General features: G+C 44.5%; 1 protein-coding gene across 2 annotated transcripts; it reads left to right on the forward strand.

Moving 5' to 3' along the window:
* The first annotated feature begins 404 nt into the window (after window positions 1-404).
* Window positions 405-7950, forward strand: mmp25b (matrix metallopeptidase 25b). 2 transcript variants are annotated; one of them, XM_075456986.1, is made up of 11 exons: window positions 405-569; window positions 692-783; window positions 2156-2288; window positions 2390-2534; window positions 2909-3213; window positions 3418-3597; window positions 4330-4414; window positions 4601-4683; window positions 4915-5067; window positions 5392-5685; window positions 7053-7950. In XM_075456986.1, exons 2-11 carry the CDS (start codon window positions 700-702, stop codon window positions 7319-7321), a joined length of 1731 nt encoding a protein of 576 aa, XP_075313101.1. In that variant the 5' UTR covers window positions 405-569; window positions 692-699; the 3' UTR covers window positions 7322-7950. The 2 variants fall into 2 exon arrangements, with proteins under 2 accessions (XP_075313101.1, XP_075313102.1); XM_075456987.1 differs by lacking the exon at window positions 405-569 and having other exon boundaries at window positions 576-783.
* Window positions 7951-19433: the final 11483 nt, after the last annotated feature.

Genomic DNA, 19433 nt, shown 5'->3' on the forward strand with positions numbered 1-19433 from the left:
ATCAGCTGCAGTCTTTGATAAATGAATCTCCTGTAGTAAGACAATGTCTGCCTGTAGATCCAATCTATTGGAGATTTTTAGTCTCTTCTCCCATGATTCATGAAGTCATGATTCTTGTTTGAGATGCCTCTGCTCATGATTTAAAACGAAGCTGATCGACTGTGTAAAGTTTGTGGTCCTACTTTCTAAATCCGTTTTTGTTCTGCTGTAGAGCAATGCACTCCCGCGTGCATCTTCATATTCAGGGTTTTCTAATACTTGAGAACTTTATATAAAAACGCTTAAGATAGAATACAGTTTCTATGAGCGAAACTCTAATAGGACTACTTAAATAAATTAAATACACAACAAACTAGAGTCTCTTCCGCCTCTTCACCTTTGAGAAGATTTCCCCGAATAAGTTGTTAGCTGCGTTTTGACGCGTGCAAGGTGCCCAATTCTATATATGGACGCAAACCGGGTGATAATTAAAAAAAAAACGCAAACCCTATAAGCACAGACTGGGAGTTGACTATTGATTAGCCCAGCCTAGTCCCAAGAGACAGCGGAGCTTCGGAGGAGAAACAACGGTGAGCTTTGTGTCGGTTCTTTAGGGTTTGGGATGGTTCGGAGAAAGCTGCAGCAATTCGAAATGTGTGTGTTTCCTCCAGATGATGCAGATTCTGTAAATAACAGAGCACTTTATCTACAGTGACTGAGATGGAGTTGGGTCTTGTGCTGTGGATCGTTTGGAACGTAATGGGGAGCACGTCAGCGGTGCCCAACCAATACAGCAGTGCAGTGGTGAGTGGAATATGTTTCACACATAATGCCATACTATAGCGATAGGAAGTTTTAAATGTGTTTTTTTTTTTTTTTCTGGCTAATACGATGAATGTGAAGTTTAGTCAGCATCTCGTTCATTTTTCCGATTCACTTGTTGGGAAAAAAAAGTACAGGTTTTGTTTTGCCTCCGGGAATCGGAGCTATGTGGGTTGATTGGTTGATAAGCATTTTTTTTATGTTTGCCAGTGAAGCATTTTTTTTTTACATTCTACCTATGGTAATCACACGGTTTATATTTCCAGCGAGGTTTTTAATTGAAAACACACAGTTTAGTTGCAATTGTCTTAATATTACAAATGTGAGCATTTGTTGGCCTGTACATCAGGCACACGGTGGCTTTGCTTTGACTGACCTGATGGGTTTGAGTCATGTAGCGGAAACATATGGTGATGAGGGGGCTTACGGATATGGGGTTCATTAGGTTCGTTTGGTTTGGCTTGTGAACCGTTTTTAAATAGTCTTTATTAAAAAAAAAACCTGCCTTTGGGCATGATGCATGTAAACCTATAATCATATAGGCTACCTTTGGAAAAACTATTTACTACAATTGACTGGAGGCTGCAAAAAAAAAAAAGCCGAGAGCTTCTTACTTCACCCGCGCAGTTCCTAAAAAACGGCATCATTGCCGGTTTTTGAGGAACTTCACATTTATTGGCATCTTTCATTCAGGGGAAAGGAGTTGTTTCACTTCTGTAAAGGAATCAGTCATTTCAGAGGAATAATAATATATATAATACATAGCCTATATACATACAAATATGTATGTATCAACAAAAACATCAAATTAATATAAAGTAAATACAACAAAGTGACCTGCTTTTGTCTCTTCACAACTCATGTGAACATCTGCTGCTTGTAAAACCCACAAAAAGACTGTTGATGGAGAGGGCGGACACCTTTTCCTCTCAGTTGTAGCATCAAAGTGTTGAAACAGGGTGGAGGCAGGAAAGGAGCAGGTTTCAAAATCACTTTAAAGAAACAGATTTTCTTTCATTTGATAACCCAGCAAATGTATGTCAACTACTGTCTGTTCTCTCTGCAGTTATCTTGAACAGATAACTTACTCAACAAGGACAAGATGTTGCAATATATAACGAAACAACTTGCTGACAGGGTGCCTTGTGAGCAATGAGCTGACAGAGAGCTGATGGTCTATTGTCAGGAGCGGAGCAGTGTTAGCTTCCATTCATGCTAGTGATGAATTTCAGCAACAATGTCGATTGCCTAAGCTGGGTTATTTTCTCTTTCTTTGCTTCTTTTTTTTGGCCCATGTTGCAATTCTTTAAAAGTAACTGCCAAATTTCTTCTGACTTCCTTGTTTTGTGTCCAGGACTGGTTGAGCAGGTATGGCTACCTTCCTCCTCCTGACCCACGCACCAGCAAACTGCAGACCAAAGAGGGGATTGAGAACGCCATCCGTGTCATGCAGAGATTCGGAGGGGTCCAGGAAACTGGGTTGCTGGGTAACAACCTCTTAACTTAACCCCTCCCATGCCAACATATCCACTACATCCCTGTGAACTACCCTGTGTAACATACAGAATCTATTCAACGTCTCCTCCAGACAGTGAAACAATCAAACTCATGTCGACGCCGCGTTGCTCTCTTCCCGATATTGTTGGAGGTGAAGACATGAGGAAGAGGAGGAGGCGCAGGAAAAGATACGCTCTGTCAGGCCTTAAGTGGCATAAGACAGACCTCACATGGAGGTGTGTTTCCTGTCATGTTACATTGTGGCTTTATGGCTCCCATGTATGAATCATCACTTTAGGGTTTTTCCATAATTACTGCATGTCAAACAAAGAAACAGATCTCGATGTATCACAAGGGTTGTTGATTTTAAAGTTTTACATGTTTGCATAGTGATTTTCCGGAAGTTTTTTTTTTACTCCTTATAAAGCCGTCAAAAGTCTGAAAAGAAAAGACTTTTAAGAAGAAGAAATCTAATCCATCTGCATAGCTAATGTTTGATTAACTGTGATCCTTCTGAACATATATAAACGATAGAGTTTTACAAGAAGGACAATAAACACAAGCAAAGGATTCATATTTGTTGTCGTGAAATAATTATCCCCTCCTGCAGCATCCACAGCTACCCAACACCCTCCAACTCACCGGGCCTCTCAAACGATTTGGTGGACAACATCTTGACTCATGCTTTCAAAGCCTGGAGTGACGTGGCCCCCTTACGTTTCCATCAGTTGCTGCGTGACAGCAGAGGGGCCACAGCTGAAGGGGACATCAGAGTGTCTTTTGCTCGCTTGCTCCATGATGACGGCTACCCTTTTGACGGGCAGGGTGGCACCTTGGCCCACGCCTTCTTTCCCGGCAGGGATGAAGTGGCCGGTGACACACACTTTGATGATCATGAGATCTGGAGCTATGGAGGTATTTATCGACGGATGGTGCAAGATTACCTGTGCCACATTAGACGCACAAAGCATAGTCAGATACAGTAATCACAAAAAGGATTTTTTTTAGACCAGAAACATTTCTTCATTCAGTGACACAAAATTCACAATGCAAGTTTTTTATCTATTCATTTTTTTCTTTTTGTTGATCCAGTCTCGTTTTTTCCTCACGCGTCCGCAGGTGACAGCAGCAGCACAGACTTGTTCACAGTAGCAGTGCACGAGTTTGGCCATGCGCTGGGCCTGTCTCATTCTTCATCCGATCCATCCATCATGAGGCCATACTACCAAGGTTCCATTGGAGACATTTCCAAGTTCAAACTAGCCCTGGACGACAGCCTGGCCATTCAACAGCTATACGGTGCGAGACTGTCATGTATTCAGTGCAGACAACATCCGAAGTGTGTTGACGTTTCTTGCTTTTCTGTTTCTTTTGCTTCGCCTGATAAGAAGTCTTCATCTCTGTAACAAAATCTCAGGAAATTACCGGGTAAACCTCGATGAGGCCTAGAATAATGTAAAAGATTGGTTCAAATGCAGACAAACACACATTTTGCTTTGTGTGAAACAGTTCGTTTCACACAATGTTTGCATGAAAGGAGCTTCAATGCCAAATGGCTCCTTTCACAGTCTGTAAAGATAGTAACATTAGAAACATTAGAAACATTCACAACCATGCTAGGGTACAGGCTTCTCCAAATAGAGAAGACAAGGCTCTGCACTTGTTAAAAAATGTCTCTACTAATTACTTGTTGTTCATGTAATAACGTCATAAGTTGGTTAAAGTTCATAAAATCTTTAAGTGCTTGTTTTTCATCATCAGTTTCTGGAATAATATTTATAGATTATCAAAAGACCTAGTAAAATGTCAGATTTTCCCACTGATGATATCAGGCATTAATCAGTAACTCGTGTGTAATGGTGCATGCATGCATAAAGAGTATTAAAATATTTCTTTGACGTCTTAAAAAAGAAACAGATTGCATCCTGTTGGTTACAGAGAAGAATGCATATTGTTCCGTCAGTTTTTCTTATGCTGTCATCAGCTTTCGTTTCCTCTTCATTGTTTTCTGTGGTTATTTTTCTGTTGCAGGCATGAGAGACAGTTGGCAACCAGGTGGTGTTGATCCTGAGCCCCCACACCTTCCGAGTCCACCTCCCCCAAGACCAACACAGCAGTGAGTCGAATGCTCGACCACTCCACTTATGGTCAAATGAATGATGATGAGTGATAAGAGCCCTTTGAAGAAGCCTCACAGTGGCAGTGTTGGGTCTTGCTGCGCCCTCTAGTGTTTTCTTTATCAAACTACATTCAATTAAATTACAGTTTGACTTAGGTTTTGACTAAACTCTCCTTGTCCCAGTTCTGATCCTTCATTCCACGAGCGTTGTCAGGGGGGCTTTGATGCAATAGCCAATATTCGGGGAGAAGTCTTCTTTTTTAGAGGTAAGAAGAAAACATCCAAATTTCTCAATAAAGAAAAAAAGAGAAAACGTGCTTAAAATGCTTTTTTTATTCAATATCTTAAAAATAATCCCTTTAATTGTAGCAAAAGATAGTCTGAAATGGTTCCTATTTCAGTTTTTTTAGTATTCTTGGTGATCCTCTTTAAGAGTTGCAGAGTTTCTGAATCAACGCTTCACAATGGTGACATGTTTGCTCTCTTTTCTTGGAAAGGTGCACAGTTCTGGAGAACTAAGAGGGACGGATCTTTAGTGTCTCTAAAGCCGGCGCTGATCAAGAACTTCTGGATGGGACTTCCGCCAAACACGAAAAAGATTGATGCTGTCTATGAGAGGAAGAGTGACAGCAGAATAATTTTCTTTATTGGTGGGAACTAAATCTTGCCAGTGTGTTACATTGGTTGACCTTATTTTGTTATTAGTCAGAGCTGAAGATGTGAATACATTTTACGCAGTCTTTTGAAGTTTTGGGGAAGCATGTAGAATTAATGTTGAAAAACAGCTTAAAACTATGATATCAGCAGTAAAAAGGGATGACAATTCAAACTAAAACAAAAAATCTGCAAAAGTTAGATTAATAAGGAATAAAATAAAACTCAACATCCACAATAAAGCAGCATTCAGTGAATATGTTAAACCAGAGAGCCATTTTGACATAGACATTTTCTCATGCTGTCCTCCATCTATCCAGGATCTCAGTACTGGGTCTTCAAAGACACAGTGGCCATGAGCGGGTACCCTCAACCCCTCTCTGATTGGGGCATGAAGACAAAGAGTGGGGTGCTGGTGGACAGGGTGGATGCAGCCTTCATCTGGGCCCATAACGGCAAGACGTACCTGTTCAGCGGGGGTCAGTTTTGGAGGTTTGATGAGAGCCAAAAGAGTGGGCAAGTTACCAGACAGCCAGAGCCGGGCTACCCACGAGACAACAGCGTCTGGGGAGGAATGCCTACACATATGGATGACATCATCAGTTGGGGAGAAGGTAACATTGAGTTCAGATGCATAGATATTGAAGAGATTGTCTGACAGAAACTCTGGACAGATAAACCACAGAAGGGTTATTTCTTGGGTGATGTCATTTCTCAGCTGGTGCCGAAGATGATGAAAGGCATGAAACGTGGTCAGCGCAGTGGAAGATCAGTCGTGATAAGAAGCTCTAAATGATGTGTACCACATATGAGGCTAGGGGATTTTTGTCACAAACCAAGGCACTTGGGGAAACCATCTGGGAACAGAAAGATTAATCGAAACTGTTCAATTTTATCTTGAAGAGAACATGATTGTGTGAAGGGAAAGAAAGATTTATATCACACTACTCAACATATGTCAGATGCTGGAGTAAAGTAAGGGAGTAAAGTAAGTGATTAAAGTAAAAATAGAAGAGCCGCACATTCCAGCTCCACATGCATACCACTCTATTCAACAACATTTCAGCCCTCGGGCCTGTCTTCAAGACAAAGACACTGGTACGTTATATATACCACACCCTCGCTTCCATACAGCCAACAACAATCTTTACAGAGAAACCATAGTCATTTTGTCAAGAAAACGAAAAGCCCACAGTGTCAAGAATTCTAATTTTTCCATACGATGCCATGACCAAACATCCTCCAACAAGTCAAAAATGCTCACAAAAAGTAAAAAAAATATCCAGAAAAAGTTCATTTATCCAGTTTAAATTAACATGATGAGCAAGCAACGTTTTCTTTAATATCTAATAATTAGGGGTACATTATGAGAAAGATTCATCTCAATGTTCTATGATCAGACCACGTTGTGACAGAGTTTTCTGATTATGTGTCCAGGAGGGTTCTGTACTGTAGAACATTAAAATGACCTCCCAATCATGATATTAATCCCAATAAAAATATCCTTATCCTTAGAGTGGAAATAGGATGATTGAATTCAGCAAAATGGCCTGCAGCTGGGTCATTCATATTTAGGTATTATAATAGTACTTCTATGTCCAGCAATTTGAGTGTTAAGTAGTTTACTTATTTTTCCCACGTATGGTTTGTCACAAGTACAAGTGATAAGATAAATGAATTCCTTAGCGTGACACATCAGACCTTCTATTGGGATCTCTTGACCAGTAAGAGGAAGTTTAAAACTATTCCATTTATCTGTTTCCAGCCCCTACAAATCTTGGTGTCTTTTGGCAGCATGAAGGTGGCGCTAATGGGGCCGTCAGTTTATAAAATGTTTAGTCTCATGATTTCCCACAGTAAACTCGTAATTAATTGCAAATTAATCACACTTTTGTCATATGTTTTTTTTAAATATTTATTTCTGCAACAATCCAAAACAAATTGTCCTGACAATGTTGCTGTTGCTGTGGTTTCTCTTCAGGAGATGCCTATTTCTTCAAGGACAGCTTCTACTGGGTCAGTCAGAGCGGAGGACTGACTCAAGACATTGTCACTCCCAAATCCACTGCAGTGGACTGGCTCAGATGTCCTGCTCCTCCCTCCACCTCCACTCCGCCAAATCCTCGAAACCCAAAGGGATGCAGCTGTGACTTGACCGGATCATCTCAGTCTCTGAGGAGCAGCTGGCTCATCCTGATCTCTATTGTTTTGGTGATCAATGAGTTGATCAGAGGCCGGAAATTTGCTTGATGTGTGAGCAGCTGTTTTTCATGCTACTTCCCTCATTCCACCGAAGGATGAATAGAGACTCAGTAAATCGCCATATACTCAGAGGGTTTTAACTCACATGCTGGTGTCAATTACATGCTATAAAAATTTGACTTTTAATACATTGATAGCAGACAATGTTGCTGTAAATACTAGCCCTTATCAGAATATGTTGTCAACCCACTAAAGCAGTTGCTTTTGCATTCTCTTTCGATCCTGCTATAGAGTTTCACATGTTCCCGTTTGTCAAATAAGTGTTACATTACACGAAGCCTCTATAGGATAAATGGAAAACTAACACCATGATGCAGCACATATGATACACCCTCCTAATTATAATGTCTTATATAACCACCTTAGGTTTGTACGGCAAACAGGCCACACAAACATACTAGGACTTGATTTCTTTAGAAGAATTGTTTTAGAATCAGATATTTGTGCTTGTGCTTAGATATGTAAGCTATTTTCATGAGCCCTGGATAGAGGGATGTTTGAGCATGTTTGTAACATCCGGTATTAATGTGAAGCGCTTTTATTTTGTACACAAGACAGAAAGTGGTGTTAACCTGTAACTCAAGGTGTGTGAATAAAGGGCTGCTGCCGTTCTATGGAGTAAAGTAGCTGTCAAAATGTTCGTGTGCATAAACTAGAAATGCATGCATAAATGAGTCCAAAAGTTTTGACATCAAGAATTACGAGTTACGAATTACGAGTTACGCATGCAAGTTATCTTTTTTTTTTTTTTTTTTTAACTTTATTAGTAATTCAACAAAATAACAGTTTACAAATGTGAGCATAACGCCAAAAAGAAGAAAGCCAGGGGGAGCATAGGAATAATAATAATAAAAAGAAGAAGATGACCTTCATGATGCACTTACAACAAGAGAGCTAATGAACACAAAGACATGTGTGCCAAGAAATCTCTTGTAATAAAAAAGCAAAAACAACTATATGGGCCTGTTCCCAACTTGGGATTTTGGACGAACTGTTGTCATAATTCCTAATTTTTTTTTATGTTTTATTTTATTTTTTATTTTTTTATTACAAGAGATTCCTTGGATCAGCTCGTTTTGTATCAGAGGGCTTAAGTACTTGATCGAGTGAGCAGGACGGCTAATCAGTTCTTGTAGCACTGGGTCATATTTTGCCAAGAGCTCGATGATGGAAAGGAAGTTGCCATTATTGGCTTCACCAATGTTTTCCCTATGCCCTCTAAAGGGGATGTTGTTCATGGCTAATGTGAGGGTAACATTAATCACTCGGTCTATTACCTGTCTCCAAAAGCTTGCTTCCTGAAGTATATTCCTCTCCGTTTCCTTATCCATGACTTTGTTCTGACGCCAATTGTCATAGATCACACATGCAGCTGTATGTGCAGTAGAAGTCTCGTGTTGTTGAATTTTCCTCGACAAATTGCGCCAGGTATTTGTTTTCCAAGTGTGCTTTGCAAAAAGCCAGCAGGGCTCACAGTACGCTACGTCTAGCATCTGAGAGTAGCATAGCCATTTTCTCTGTATCTCCAATCCAGACTTGGTTTTGCTAATGTAGAACGATGCAGCAAAGCAGCGGTTCTCCTGTTCAGGGTCCCGTGGGAAAGGACCAGTTGGCTTACATGACCCCATAGACACTATAAAACGTTTCACGTCTGCATCAAGACTGTCGTAGAAATGCCCCATGTCAGTTGGGTATTCCCTCGATGTTGAAACGCCCAGGTTTTCAACTTCTGTAAGCGCACTGTCAGAGTCAGACCCCCTACTGTTAGCACAACAAGCCACCGAACTAGCTAGAAGTTCACTGCCCCCCTCCTCACCCACATCGCAATCTTTACTCGCTGGGCTGGTAGCAGCAACCTCCTCATCTCCCTCTCTGGTCCTCTGAAAGAACGTGCTTATTTTCGGAAGTTTTTTCCGCTCTTCCAGCTGCTCTTCTTTCCTTTTTCTTTTCTGGAATCCACTTAAGTGTTTCTTCTTGGTCTCCATCGCTAACACAATGAAAGTAACGGTTTGTCTAACGTGACGTCTCACGTCTTGCTTCTTTCCCACATTTCTTCTGTGGGATAGCTTACCAGCAGGAGTGCAGGCTGACTATGCGGCTGTGAAGGAGAAGCTACAAGAAGCCTTTGGACAGAGACATTTCCTGGACTGTTTTAGAGCAAATCTCTCTGCTCGTCCCCGTGCCCCAGGTGAGAGTCTGGAAGTGTATGCAGCAGAGATTAGCAAGCTGGTTCAGGATGCTTTCCCTGGTTACGGGGGAATAGCTCACAAAGAAGAAAAGTTCAGACGGTTCCTCGCGGGGGTTGACCCGGCTCTAAGGGCTAAGTGTCATGAGCAAGGGGCTACTGACTTAAAGGAGGCTTTGGTGAATGCTGGACGGTGTGAGATGGCTCGAGAGACTTTAAAGTTGGACTATGTTAACAGCCAGTCCCACCCACCTCTGGTTGGTGGAAGTGCAGCAGCAATGGTGCAGTCTGTATCTGATGGCGGCGGGCTGTATCGTGCTGTGGACAGACTTACTGAGGACATAAGAGAGTTGAGAACGGACATGAGACGTATGGTGGAGGACAACAACCGGCTGAAGTCAAATCACGCCACTGATGGATGGAAAGACATTCTCCACCACATGGAGGTCAGTGCCAGTGTACCTGTGGGGAGCTGGGCTGCCAGTCACGCCGAGCACCAGTGGGCTGGAGAGGTCGTTCGCCTGATCGTGGTTGGTCGGACAGACGTGGCGAGGAGAGCCACAGAGAAAGAGACGGGACATCTTCTGAGCAGCACGCCCACTCTCCACGTTGGCGGAGCCCCAGCCCTGCCAGGAACACCTTTGTTGGAGAGACACGGCGGCGGACGGGAGTGCGCTTTCTTTCTCTAAGACGGGAGAGCCCTGCTCACCAGTCGGGAAACGAGATATAGCTGGTGTTGTGGCCCAAACGTCAGCTGAAGAACGCAAGGGCCCCCAAGAAAGAGAAATATGCGCCCTTCTACCAGATACTGTTCAAATTCAAGACACTTTGAAGCCCAGATGCACTTCTTATGTGAGGGGCAGCCTGGAAGGTATGGAGATAAATATATTGGTGGACTCAGGATCGACAGAATCATTTATCAGCTCTGATTTTCGCATGGCTGTTCCTGCTCTACGCACATGACCTCTGAATGCTGAGCTGATTGATGCACGTGCTGTGAACGGTCAGATGCTCGACACATTGGGCACTATCACTGCCACCCTTCATCTGGGCAACAAATTCTGGCAGCATGTGTTTTATGTGATGAGAGGTTCTACACAAAAAGCACTATTGGGACCGGACTTTTTGAGATCAAATCATGCCCTTTTGGACTTTGAACAAGGTCGATTGCAGTTGAGAGACACAGCTGTCCCACTGTTAAGGACCAAGGATTTTATTCCAGAATGCTGCAATGTTTCCATCACAACAGCAGTCACACTACCACCCCTCAGTGAGATGATGGTGCCTGTTAGCCTGAAGCCAGCTGGGCTATCTGATCCACTACCAGACTTTATGGGTTATCTGGCGCCCAATCTTCCAAGAGACAGTGAGTGTGTGGTGGCTCACACAGTGACCTCGGTAAAACAGCGGGCCACAACCGCTCGTCTGCTTAATCCTACAGACCAGGACATTCCACTGAGAGAAGGCATGCATCTTGGTTAGTGCAGGAATCTGAGCTAGTGACACTCCCACAGCCTTCAGCTCAACTCTGCTCTGCCATTGCAGTCGGTGATGTACCCTCTGTGTCTCTCGACGATTCTCCACTTAACGAACAGCAAAAAGAACAGCTGATTGCACTGCTGAGGGAACACACAGACATCTTTAACAACACAAAGGGGCCAGCAGGGAAATGCACCCTCATCCAACATCGTATCAAGACAGGGGATCATCCTCCTTTCTGTCAGCGCGCCTACCACACTTCACCAGAGAAGAGGGGGGAGATTGACCGCCAAGTGGATGCCCTGTTAACACAGGGGATGATTGAGGAGAGCTGCAGCCCCTGGGCCTCGCCTGTCATCTTGGTCAAGAAAAAGAATGGTGAGTGGAGGTTCTGTGTGGACTATCGACGTCGAAACAGTGTGACAGTTAAAGACTCACATCCACTCCCGAGAGTTGATGACACCTTGGATGCGCTGGCAGGTGCTGTCTGGTTTAGCACATTGGACTTTTCTAACGGATATTGGCAAGTGGAAGTTGCCGAGGACGACAGAGAGAAGACTGCCTTCACTACAGGCAGGGGCCTCTACCAGTGGCGTGCAATGCCAATGGGCCTCACAAACTCTCCTGCAACATTTCAGCGCATGATGGAACTGGTGCTTAGGGGCCTGCCCTGGCAGGTGTGCATGGTCTACCTGGATGATGTGTTGATATTCAGTCCCACATTTGAAGAGCACCTTTAGACAGCAGGACTCAGACTGAATCCTGCAAAGTGCCATCTGGCACGTGATCATGTGGTGTTTCTGGGCCATGTGGTTTCCAGTCATGGACTACAGCCGGACCCCAGGAATACAGAGACAGTGAAAACCTGGCCCGCACCCCAAAATCCAACAGAGGTAAGAGCATTTGTGGGCCTGTGCTCTTATTATAGACGTTTTGTGAAGGACTTTGCCCGGCGTGCGGCCCCGCTGCACCGGCTGACTTGTAAAGACATTTCATTTGACTGGACACCTGAATGTAATGAAGCTTTTGAGTCTTTGAATCAGTGTTGTCAACTGCTCCTGTTGTCTCAACACAGATGGTCAGCCTACGGAGACAAATAATGAGGCAGATGTGCTCTCATTCCTTCAGGCTCTGTCAAGTGAAGAACAGGAGAAGAGGGAGCTTCAACAGGCTGACTTGGATACAAAGCCAGTCATGAACTGGATTGAGGGGGATGGATCTCGTCCACCTCGGGCGAGGATGAGAGGCAGCTCTCGGTGGCTTCGCAAATTATGGACCGAATATCCCCACCTTTCAGTAGTGAATGGACTGCTTTGTCGAAAGGTGAGCTCATCTCTCACTGGAGATGCTCTGTGTCAGGTGGTGGTGCCTCGTTCCCTTGTCTCAGATGTGCTGCAGCACCTGTACGGGAGCCCGGTATCTGCACATTTCTCTGCGGAAAAAGTGTTTGAGCAAGCAAGGCAGGTGTGTTACTGGCCCTCTTATGTTTAAAGACATCAAGCTGTGGTGTGACTTATGTGTGCCTTGTCAGACCCGCAGAGCACCCGTGCCAAGACATCGGGCACCTATGGGTGGGTCCCCAGCCACACGACCATTTCAAAGAGTGGCTGCTGACATTCTTGAGCTGCCTGTGACATCAAAGGGAAACAGATATGTGTTGGTGGTGGAAGACTACTTCACCAAATTTGTGAATTTATATGCTCTTCCCAACCAAACAGCCCAATCAGTTGCAGGTTGCCTATTTGAGGACTATGTTCTTGTGCATGGAGTTCCAGAGACTGTTCACAGTGATCAGGGTCGGCAGTTTGAAGCTGAGATTGTTCAAAGACTCTGTGAGCTTTTGGGAATAAAAAAAACACGCACCACTCCCTATAATCCGAAGTCAGATGGGATGGTGGAACGCTTTAACAGAACACTGATAGACCAGCTGGCCAAGTTATTGCAGACTTTTGGAGGGGAGTGGGATGGATATGTTAAGCATGTGGCTTTTGCCTACAATACATCTGTTCATGCCTGCACCAATTATTCCCCATATTTTCTGACACATGGACGTGAGGCCCGTATTCCTGTGGATGTTTTATTGTTGTCTCAGAGGGCCAACTCCTACTCTTCTTGTGGCTATGATGACTTTGTGACATCACTCAGGGGCAGATTGGATGCTGCTTTTAGTGGAGCCAGGCTGGGTTCTGCAAATGCTCATGAGAGACAAAAACTTTACCATGATGGCGTGGCTCGTCATCGGCCATACACTGTGGGGGATTTTGTTTGGCTGCATGATCCTACAGAGGATCGATTGAAACTGGCTCCTCATTGGAAGGGCCCTTACAGGGTCATGGCAGTGTTAGACACACAGGGGGAGCGAGGACTCACCTATCGCATTGGGGATCCTTCCAGCTGTACGGGAAGTGGGAAAGTAGTACACTATAACAGACTGAAACCTTACACACTACCGATGCCTTCTGCTCTTTCCACTACGTTGCCTGAGTTCAATGGAGAGCCACAAGAGTCACTTGCTACAGTGGGTTTGGATGTGGGTCACCCTGACTCAGGGGACACCCTGACTCAGGGGACGCACAACATAAAGTTTCCCTGTCAGGAAGGCTCCTGAGACAACCTGCTCATTTTAGGGATTATGTCTCATACAGTTAGATTATATTTGTTCTTTAAGTCATGCTGTTGCAGTTAAGAGAGGGAATGTTAAGAAAGTCAGCAAATGCTCTGTTTTGCCAGGTTAAATGTGCTGTAATGATACTTTGTCTTTGTGTGTGGTTTTGCATGTCCAAACGCTATAGTGTATCAGCTGTTGCTAGTGTGCATGATAATGTGGTGGGGCGTGCTTTACTGTGACTGCACTAGTCAGTTTGCATTGTGTCGGGATTGCGTTGTGTTTGTTTTCATTGCATTACTTTAAGTGTATGGATAAAGCTAATGTGGTCTTTACAGATTTTTTGTTGAAACGAGGACGTTTCTTTTTAAGGGGCCGTAGGTATGTAAGCTATTTTTATGAGCCCTGGATAGAGGGATGTTTGAGCATGTTTGTAACATCCGGTATTAATGTGAAGAGCTTTTATTTTGTACACAAGACAGGAAGTGGTTCCGGTGTTAACCTGTAACTCAAGGTGTGTGAATAAAGGGCTGCTGCCGTTCAAGCCAGCGAATGTGAGAACGCTACATGTGGTTCTTTTATATACCTCAATATAATAATAAGAAGACCCTCGGTTACAGATACATAGAGTAAAGGCAGAAAATGATTTGGTGATATGAAACGTGTGAACAGTGTGATGCGAAAAGCAAAGCTGGACTTGTTATTTGTTGTTGCACTATTTTGGTTATGTTTTTCAGTGTGATAAATGGAGCAACGCGATAGTTCTGGCAGACCACGTAGTCAACGCGCCCTTTGCCTATTGGCTGACGCCGACCCAACCCTTATGGCTGTCCACGAACCAACTGCGCTTATGGGTAATCAGCTGCTGCTCGCAATTGGATGCTGGCATTTGGGGCGCTTCATTTAAACTTGGTTGCTGTCACTGCTCTTTTTGCTTTCTGCTTGCAAGACGTAGCTCCGATCAGCATACGCGCTGATGCTAGTATTATTATTGCTGCTGCTGCTTACCCTGTCGTCCGGCGTGGATCCCCGCTGCCGGCGGAGTCGGAGAGTCTGCCGGAGGACTCGGAAGATTCGGCTGAGATGGACGCCATGGAGGACACCGAACCTTCCCAAGTCCAGCGAGCCAAGACGCGACACCGGGCGGGCTAGTGATGGCAAAACGAGGCTTTTTGAAGCATTGAATCATTTTGAACCATTGTGTCATAAAGTCACTACTCGAAGCTTCATTCAATTCCCTTGGGTGACATCTACTGGCGTAACGATTGTTGCACCATAAGAAGCCCTGTGAATGTGATGCATATCATAACACGTATGTGTTGTATATGGGTTTGTAGTACCTCATTAAAGATTGATTAATTTACCCATGAAATAATAATTTGCCCTCTCCGGGTCAGGAATGAGATCCTTCCCCAAGTTGAGGAGTTCAAGTATCTCGGGGTCTTGTTCACGAGTGAGGGACAAATGGAGCGGGAGGTTGACAGGCGGATCGGTGCGCCATCAGCTGAGCCAGAAGGCGAAGCTCTCGATTTACCGGTCAATCTATGTTCCTACCCTCACCTATGGTCAGGGGTGCAAACAGAGGTATGGTCAAAAAGGAGTGAGATTATCGAAGCCCACGCCCCCGCAGGAATTATCATATAATTACATTTTGCCACCACCTCTGCCATCCAGGGCTCACCCTATTCACACAAAAATGTTCTTTTTATGAAAATACACTGTCCCAGTTCCTTGGAAATTCTTAAAAGTAAAGAATACTGAGACAACGCTGGAAACATTTGGCATGTCCCCTTTTTTTCAATTTTTTTGAAAAAGTCTGACATTTTGAATATGACTCAATACACACAAGTTCCAAAATATCACACCATTAACAACCTCAGTTCACTCTCATAGACTTTTATATCACCACAACTTTCTTTAGCACAGCGAGAAACAACAGAAAAATAGCCTCAGAGCAGCTAAAAAGACAAGTTTCTCACCGTTGCTCTCTGTATTTCAAATTACGCCGATATTGGAGCTTGCAGCGGCTCTACAGGTGACAGGTGAGTGTTAGCCTGTTAGACACAGAGCTAGCATTAGCATGGACGACGGTAAGCGTTAACAAGCCTTTATTTTGATAACTGACTCGTCTTACCGACGTACTTGTCTCCGGACTTCCAATCGGTATGTACTCTGACTTTCTTTCAGTGTAACTCGGGATTTTTCTCCTTTTTCTGTCCTTTTCACAAGTAGCTGCGCTTTACTTCTCTGGTTAAGGTCAGAAAATAACGTAAAAATCGTGCGCCTGTAGTTCACCTGGGTGTTGAGGCACTCCCCACGTGGGGTCATACGAACTGTGCGGTGCATTCAAATGCAAACTTTAAACTTTACCGATGCAAACATAAAATAAATACTCTCCCGCTTCTTTTATTGGTCTCTATGTCAGTCCAGAGAGATTGGGGGCTGAACTTTGATGAAATTATAATCAGACATTACAACAACATCCCCCCCCCCCCCCCCCTAAAAAAAAAACTCATTGGATCTGCACGATTCACACAAGTCCCCCAGACAGCTGTGAAAAAGGCGGCATCCGCCAAAAGGCGCGCCGTTTGCACCCCTGTATGGTCACGAGCTGTGTGGGTAGTGACCGAAAGAACGAGATCGCCAATACAAGCGGTCGAAATGAGTTTCCTCCGCTCTCCCTTAAGGCTGAGTTATACCTCTTTTAACTGCCCTTGCGCTTGTGTTAATGGCTCGAGACGTTTAGGCCGATTTCAGACTAGAGCGTGGCGTGGCGGCAGCGAGACGACGGCAGTCTTAACGCCAGTTATCAGGCGGTGTGTTCTACTTGGCTTTTCACACCGGACAGTCCGCGGCCGCGGTAGTTCCGCTCCAGCCCTGTCTGCATTCCCCATTCATTTCAACGGGACACCGCTGGCCACTGCCGTCCAAATTCCGCTCGAGTTCTATTTTCCAAAAGCAGCGCGGGACGGAGGCGTCTCCCGCGCCGCTACCGCCCGACTACCGCCGCGTCGGTGTGCAAGGACAGATCTGTTCTCATGTATTTTCGCCTCCGCCGGTGAAAATCGCTTCCGTTCCGCCACGCTTTGCCGCCCTGGTCTGAAATGGCCCTTATGCTTCATTTTGCTTTGCCGGCGGTTGCGTGTGCTGCGTGGCGATTCACCGCCAGGACAGTAGGTGGGTAGGGTGAGAAGCTCGGTCATCCGGGAGGGCCTCGGAGTAGAACCACTGCTCCTCCGCATCCAGACGAGTCAGATGAGGTGGCTCGGGCATCTGGTTAGGATGCCTCCTGGACTCCTGGTGAGACACGTCCCACTGGGAGGAGACCCCGGGGAAGACCCCGGACACGTTGGATCTCTGACAGGGAAACGCTTCGGGGTCCCCCCAGAAGAGCTGGAGGAAGTGGCCGGGGACAGGGACGTCTGGGTTTCTCTGCTTAAAGCTGCAGTCTGCAACTCTTTTTCAAGCATAATGCCTGGAACTGTCCGGGGATTCTGAAAGTAGTACATTAAATACCCCAATACAAAAAAAAATGAGTTCTCTAGGTCCCCTATATGTCCCGCTAGGTCCCTCCAAAGCCAGCAGGTTTGTTTACAAAATTGCAGACCGGACCGGTAAAAGGTAACCAATCAGGTTTACGAGCTGGGCTCTGCTGCCTGTCAATCACCGATTGTGCACGCGCGATACAAGGTAGGCTCGTCCCCACGCTTATTTATCTGGACTATTGAACTTCATTACAGGCTAGTCTACTTACTGTGTCTTCCATGATCGCAAATGACAGGTGAGTTGATGAATGAGGAGTCGTGTAGGCGCATCTGGTGTGCACGTCTACGTGCACGAGTTCTCATGTGTTTTGAAGGGGCGGGACAGGAAGTTGAATAACTTTTTATTTTTCGGTTAAAAAATAAGCATTTCTTGCATTTTGCGACTACGGAGGTCACCGTTTTCAACTTCAAGCGTTCTGATAGATCATGTAAACTCTTAAAATGCCAAAAAGTAGGACTTTACGTATGACAACAACAAATCTTGCAGACTGCAGCTTTAAGCTGCTGCCCCGCGACCCGACCCCGGAGAAGCGGAAGATAATGGATGGATCATGGATGGAATAATACTTTAAAAACAATGTGAAAATTTTTGGTTTGTCATTCATATTTTCTTTGGGAGTGTGCTTGGTGTAATAAAGAAGGTGCTTGTGTTACTTCAGGTGTTTTAATTCAAGAAAAGTAGTTTTTGCACAGTAGGACTCAAACGGTTTCTTTTTTTCTTTTTTTTTGTCAATTTCTCCAGCTTTGGAAAATACTCTGTCACAGGGAACAGAGGAGGCTGGTGTGCTGAAGGAACTGTTTGGGTCGAAATATTCCCACACTTGGGAACGCTTCCTCGATGGTTGCTCCATGAGAGAATAATCCAAAACTCCGAATATCAAAAAACGTGAGCTGTTCGTAAGTATAATACGTGTAGAACCGGGACATGAACCGGGGCTTCAGCCATCTTGAATACACTGAATCGCGGCAAATGTTCAAAGCTCCGCTATCAACTCGAAGCAGTCAGCTGACTCGGTCTGAATGAAGCAGTGAAGTGGTTCAAACGTCATCAGTGACGTCACATGAAGCAAGCTCCGGCCCACTGCTTCACTATAACCAGAGAGTCTCTATTATGAGGAGAGGGAAAGCTGGCGGCTTTTTCCGGGTGGTACTGCACTCTAGGGGCGCCAACGAAGCAGTGCAGAGCAGGCAGAACTCTCTGGTGGTACTATGAGATCCACCTTAGATGCAGCCATTGCTTTGGATAGAATTTTTTATATTTTTTCATTAAACACGTGGCCGGCCGGCAGAAACATTGAAAGTCTCTATTTCACTTCTCATCAGATGTAATAGGAAGGTAAGCAAAATCTTAATAGGGAGTTCAGACAAAATTTCCACGACACTCGTCAGCGCAAATATCCCACAATGCACTGCGCTCCTACCCGAGCCGAAATCAACAGGCTGAAGCTGATTTCATTTTAGCTCTAAACTCTTTAAATATATCACTTTATCCACGTTTAAAACATTTTGAGGCGAGAAAGTAGCCCTTTAGATCCCGATTTTATCGTTAATTTGTCTTAATACCAGCTATTTACAATTTTAGCATACATGTACAACGAACGGGGGCTGTTGCTGCTTTATTTAAACACGTGTATATTTATTTATCTAAGTAAATTAATTTATTTTATGTATGTTCATTTATGTATGTATTTTATTTATGTATGTTTACACACACACACACACATTAGGGCGAGAGAGAGCACTTGGATGAAAAAGCCCAGCTGTTTAATCAGAGCAGGCTGCCTCGGGCACGACGAACGCATCGTCTCAAAACTGAAAACGGAGCATGTGTACTTGTGATCTCCCGAGTTCATTCTTCCGAGGTTGACTAGCAAGAACATTCTCCTCAAGAACACAAGTCTGTTCTTTGCATTCTTGGTATTGAGAAACGGCCATACTCTCTGACTAGCCTCTGGTTTAGCTTTGGTTGTTGTTAGCGGCACCAGGTTAGAACTCTGGCACAGTGGACGAGTGCCGTAAAGCAGCCGGTCGTAATCAGCCGTGCGTTCTTCAGATTCCGTTAGCTAGATGCTAGCGGAGACTGACTCGCAAATGCCAGACCTGTAAGAAAACAGAAATATATAACTCCCAGGTTATTGTACTTTCAATATAAATCCACATCCCTCTGTCAGAAATCACAGTAATATTTTCAGGTTTCAGCCGCTAGAGGGGACATTTTTTGAGTTATTAGCGCCAGCCCTATGGCCAATGGTCATTCTGCACTCGCTCGCCAGCGCCCCCAGACAA

The sequence above is a fragment of the Odontesthes bonariensis genome, chromosome 23, assembly GCF_027942865.1.
Source record: "Odontesthes bonariensis isolate fOdoBon6 chromosome 23, fOdoBon6.hap1, whole genome shotgun sequence".
Taxonomy (NCBI): Eukaryota; Metazoa; Chordata; class Actinopteri; order Atheriniformes; family Atherinopsidae; genus Odontesthes; species Odontesthes bonariensis.

What these genes read in the sequence shown, in the direction of transcription:
- mmp25b (XM_075456986.1), top strand. Translation starts at nt 700, where the DNA reads ATGGAGTTGGGTCTTGTGCTGTGGATCGTTTGGAACGTAATGGGGAGC. An exon ending in ACCAATACAGCAGTGCAGTG is followed by an intron (nt 784 to 2,155) that starts GTGAGTGGAATA and finishes TTTTGTGTCCAG; the next exon opens with GACTGGTTGAGCAGGTATGG. An exon ending in CATCATCAGTTGGGGAGAAG is followed by an intron (nt 5,686 to 7,052) that starts GTAACATTGAGT and finishes GTTTCTCTTCAG; the next exon opens with GAGATGCCTATTTCTTCAAG.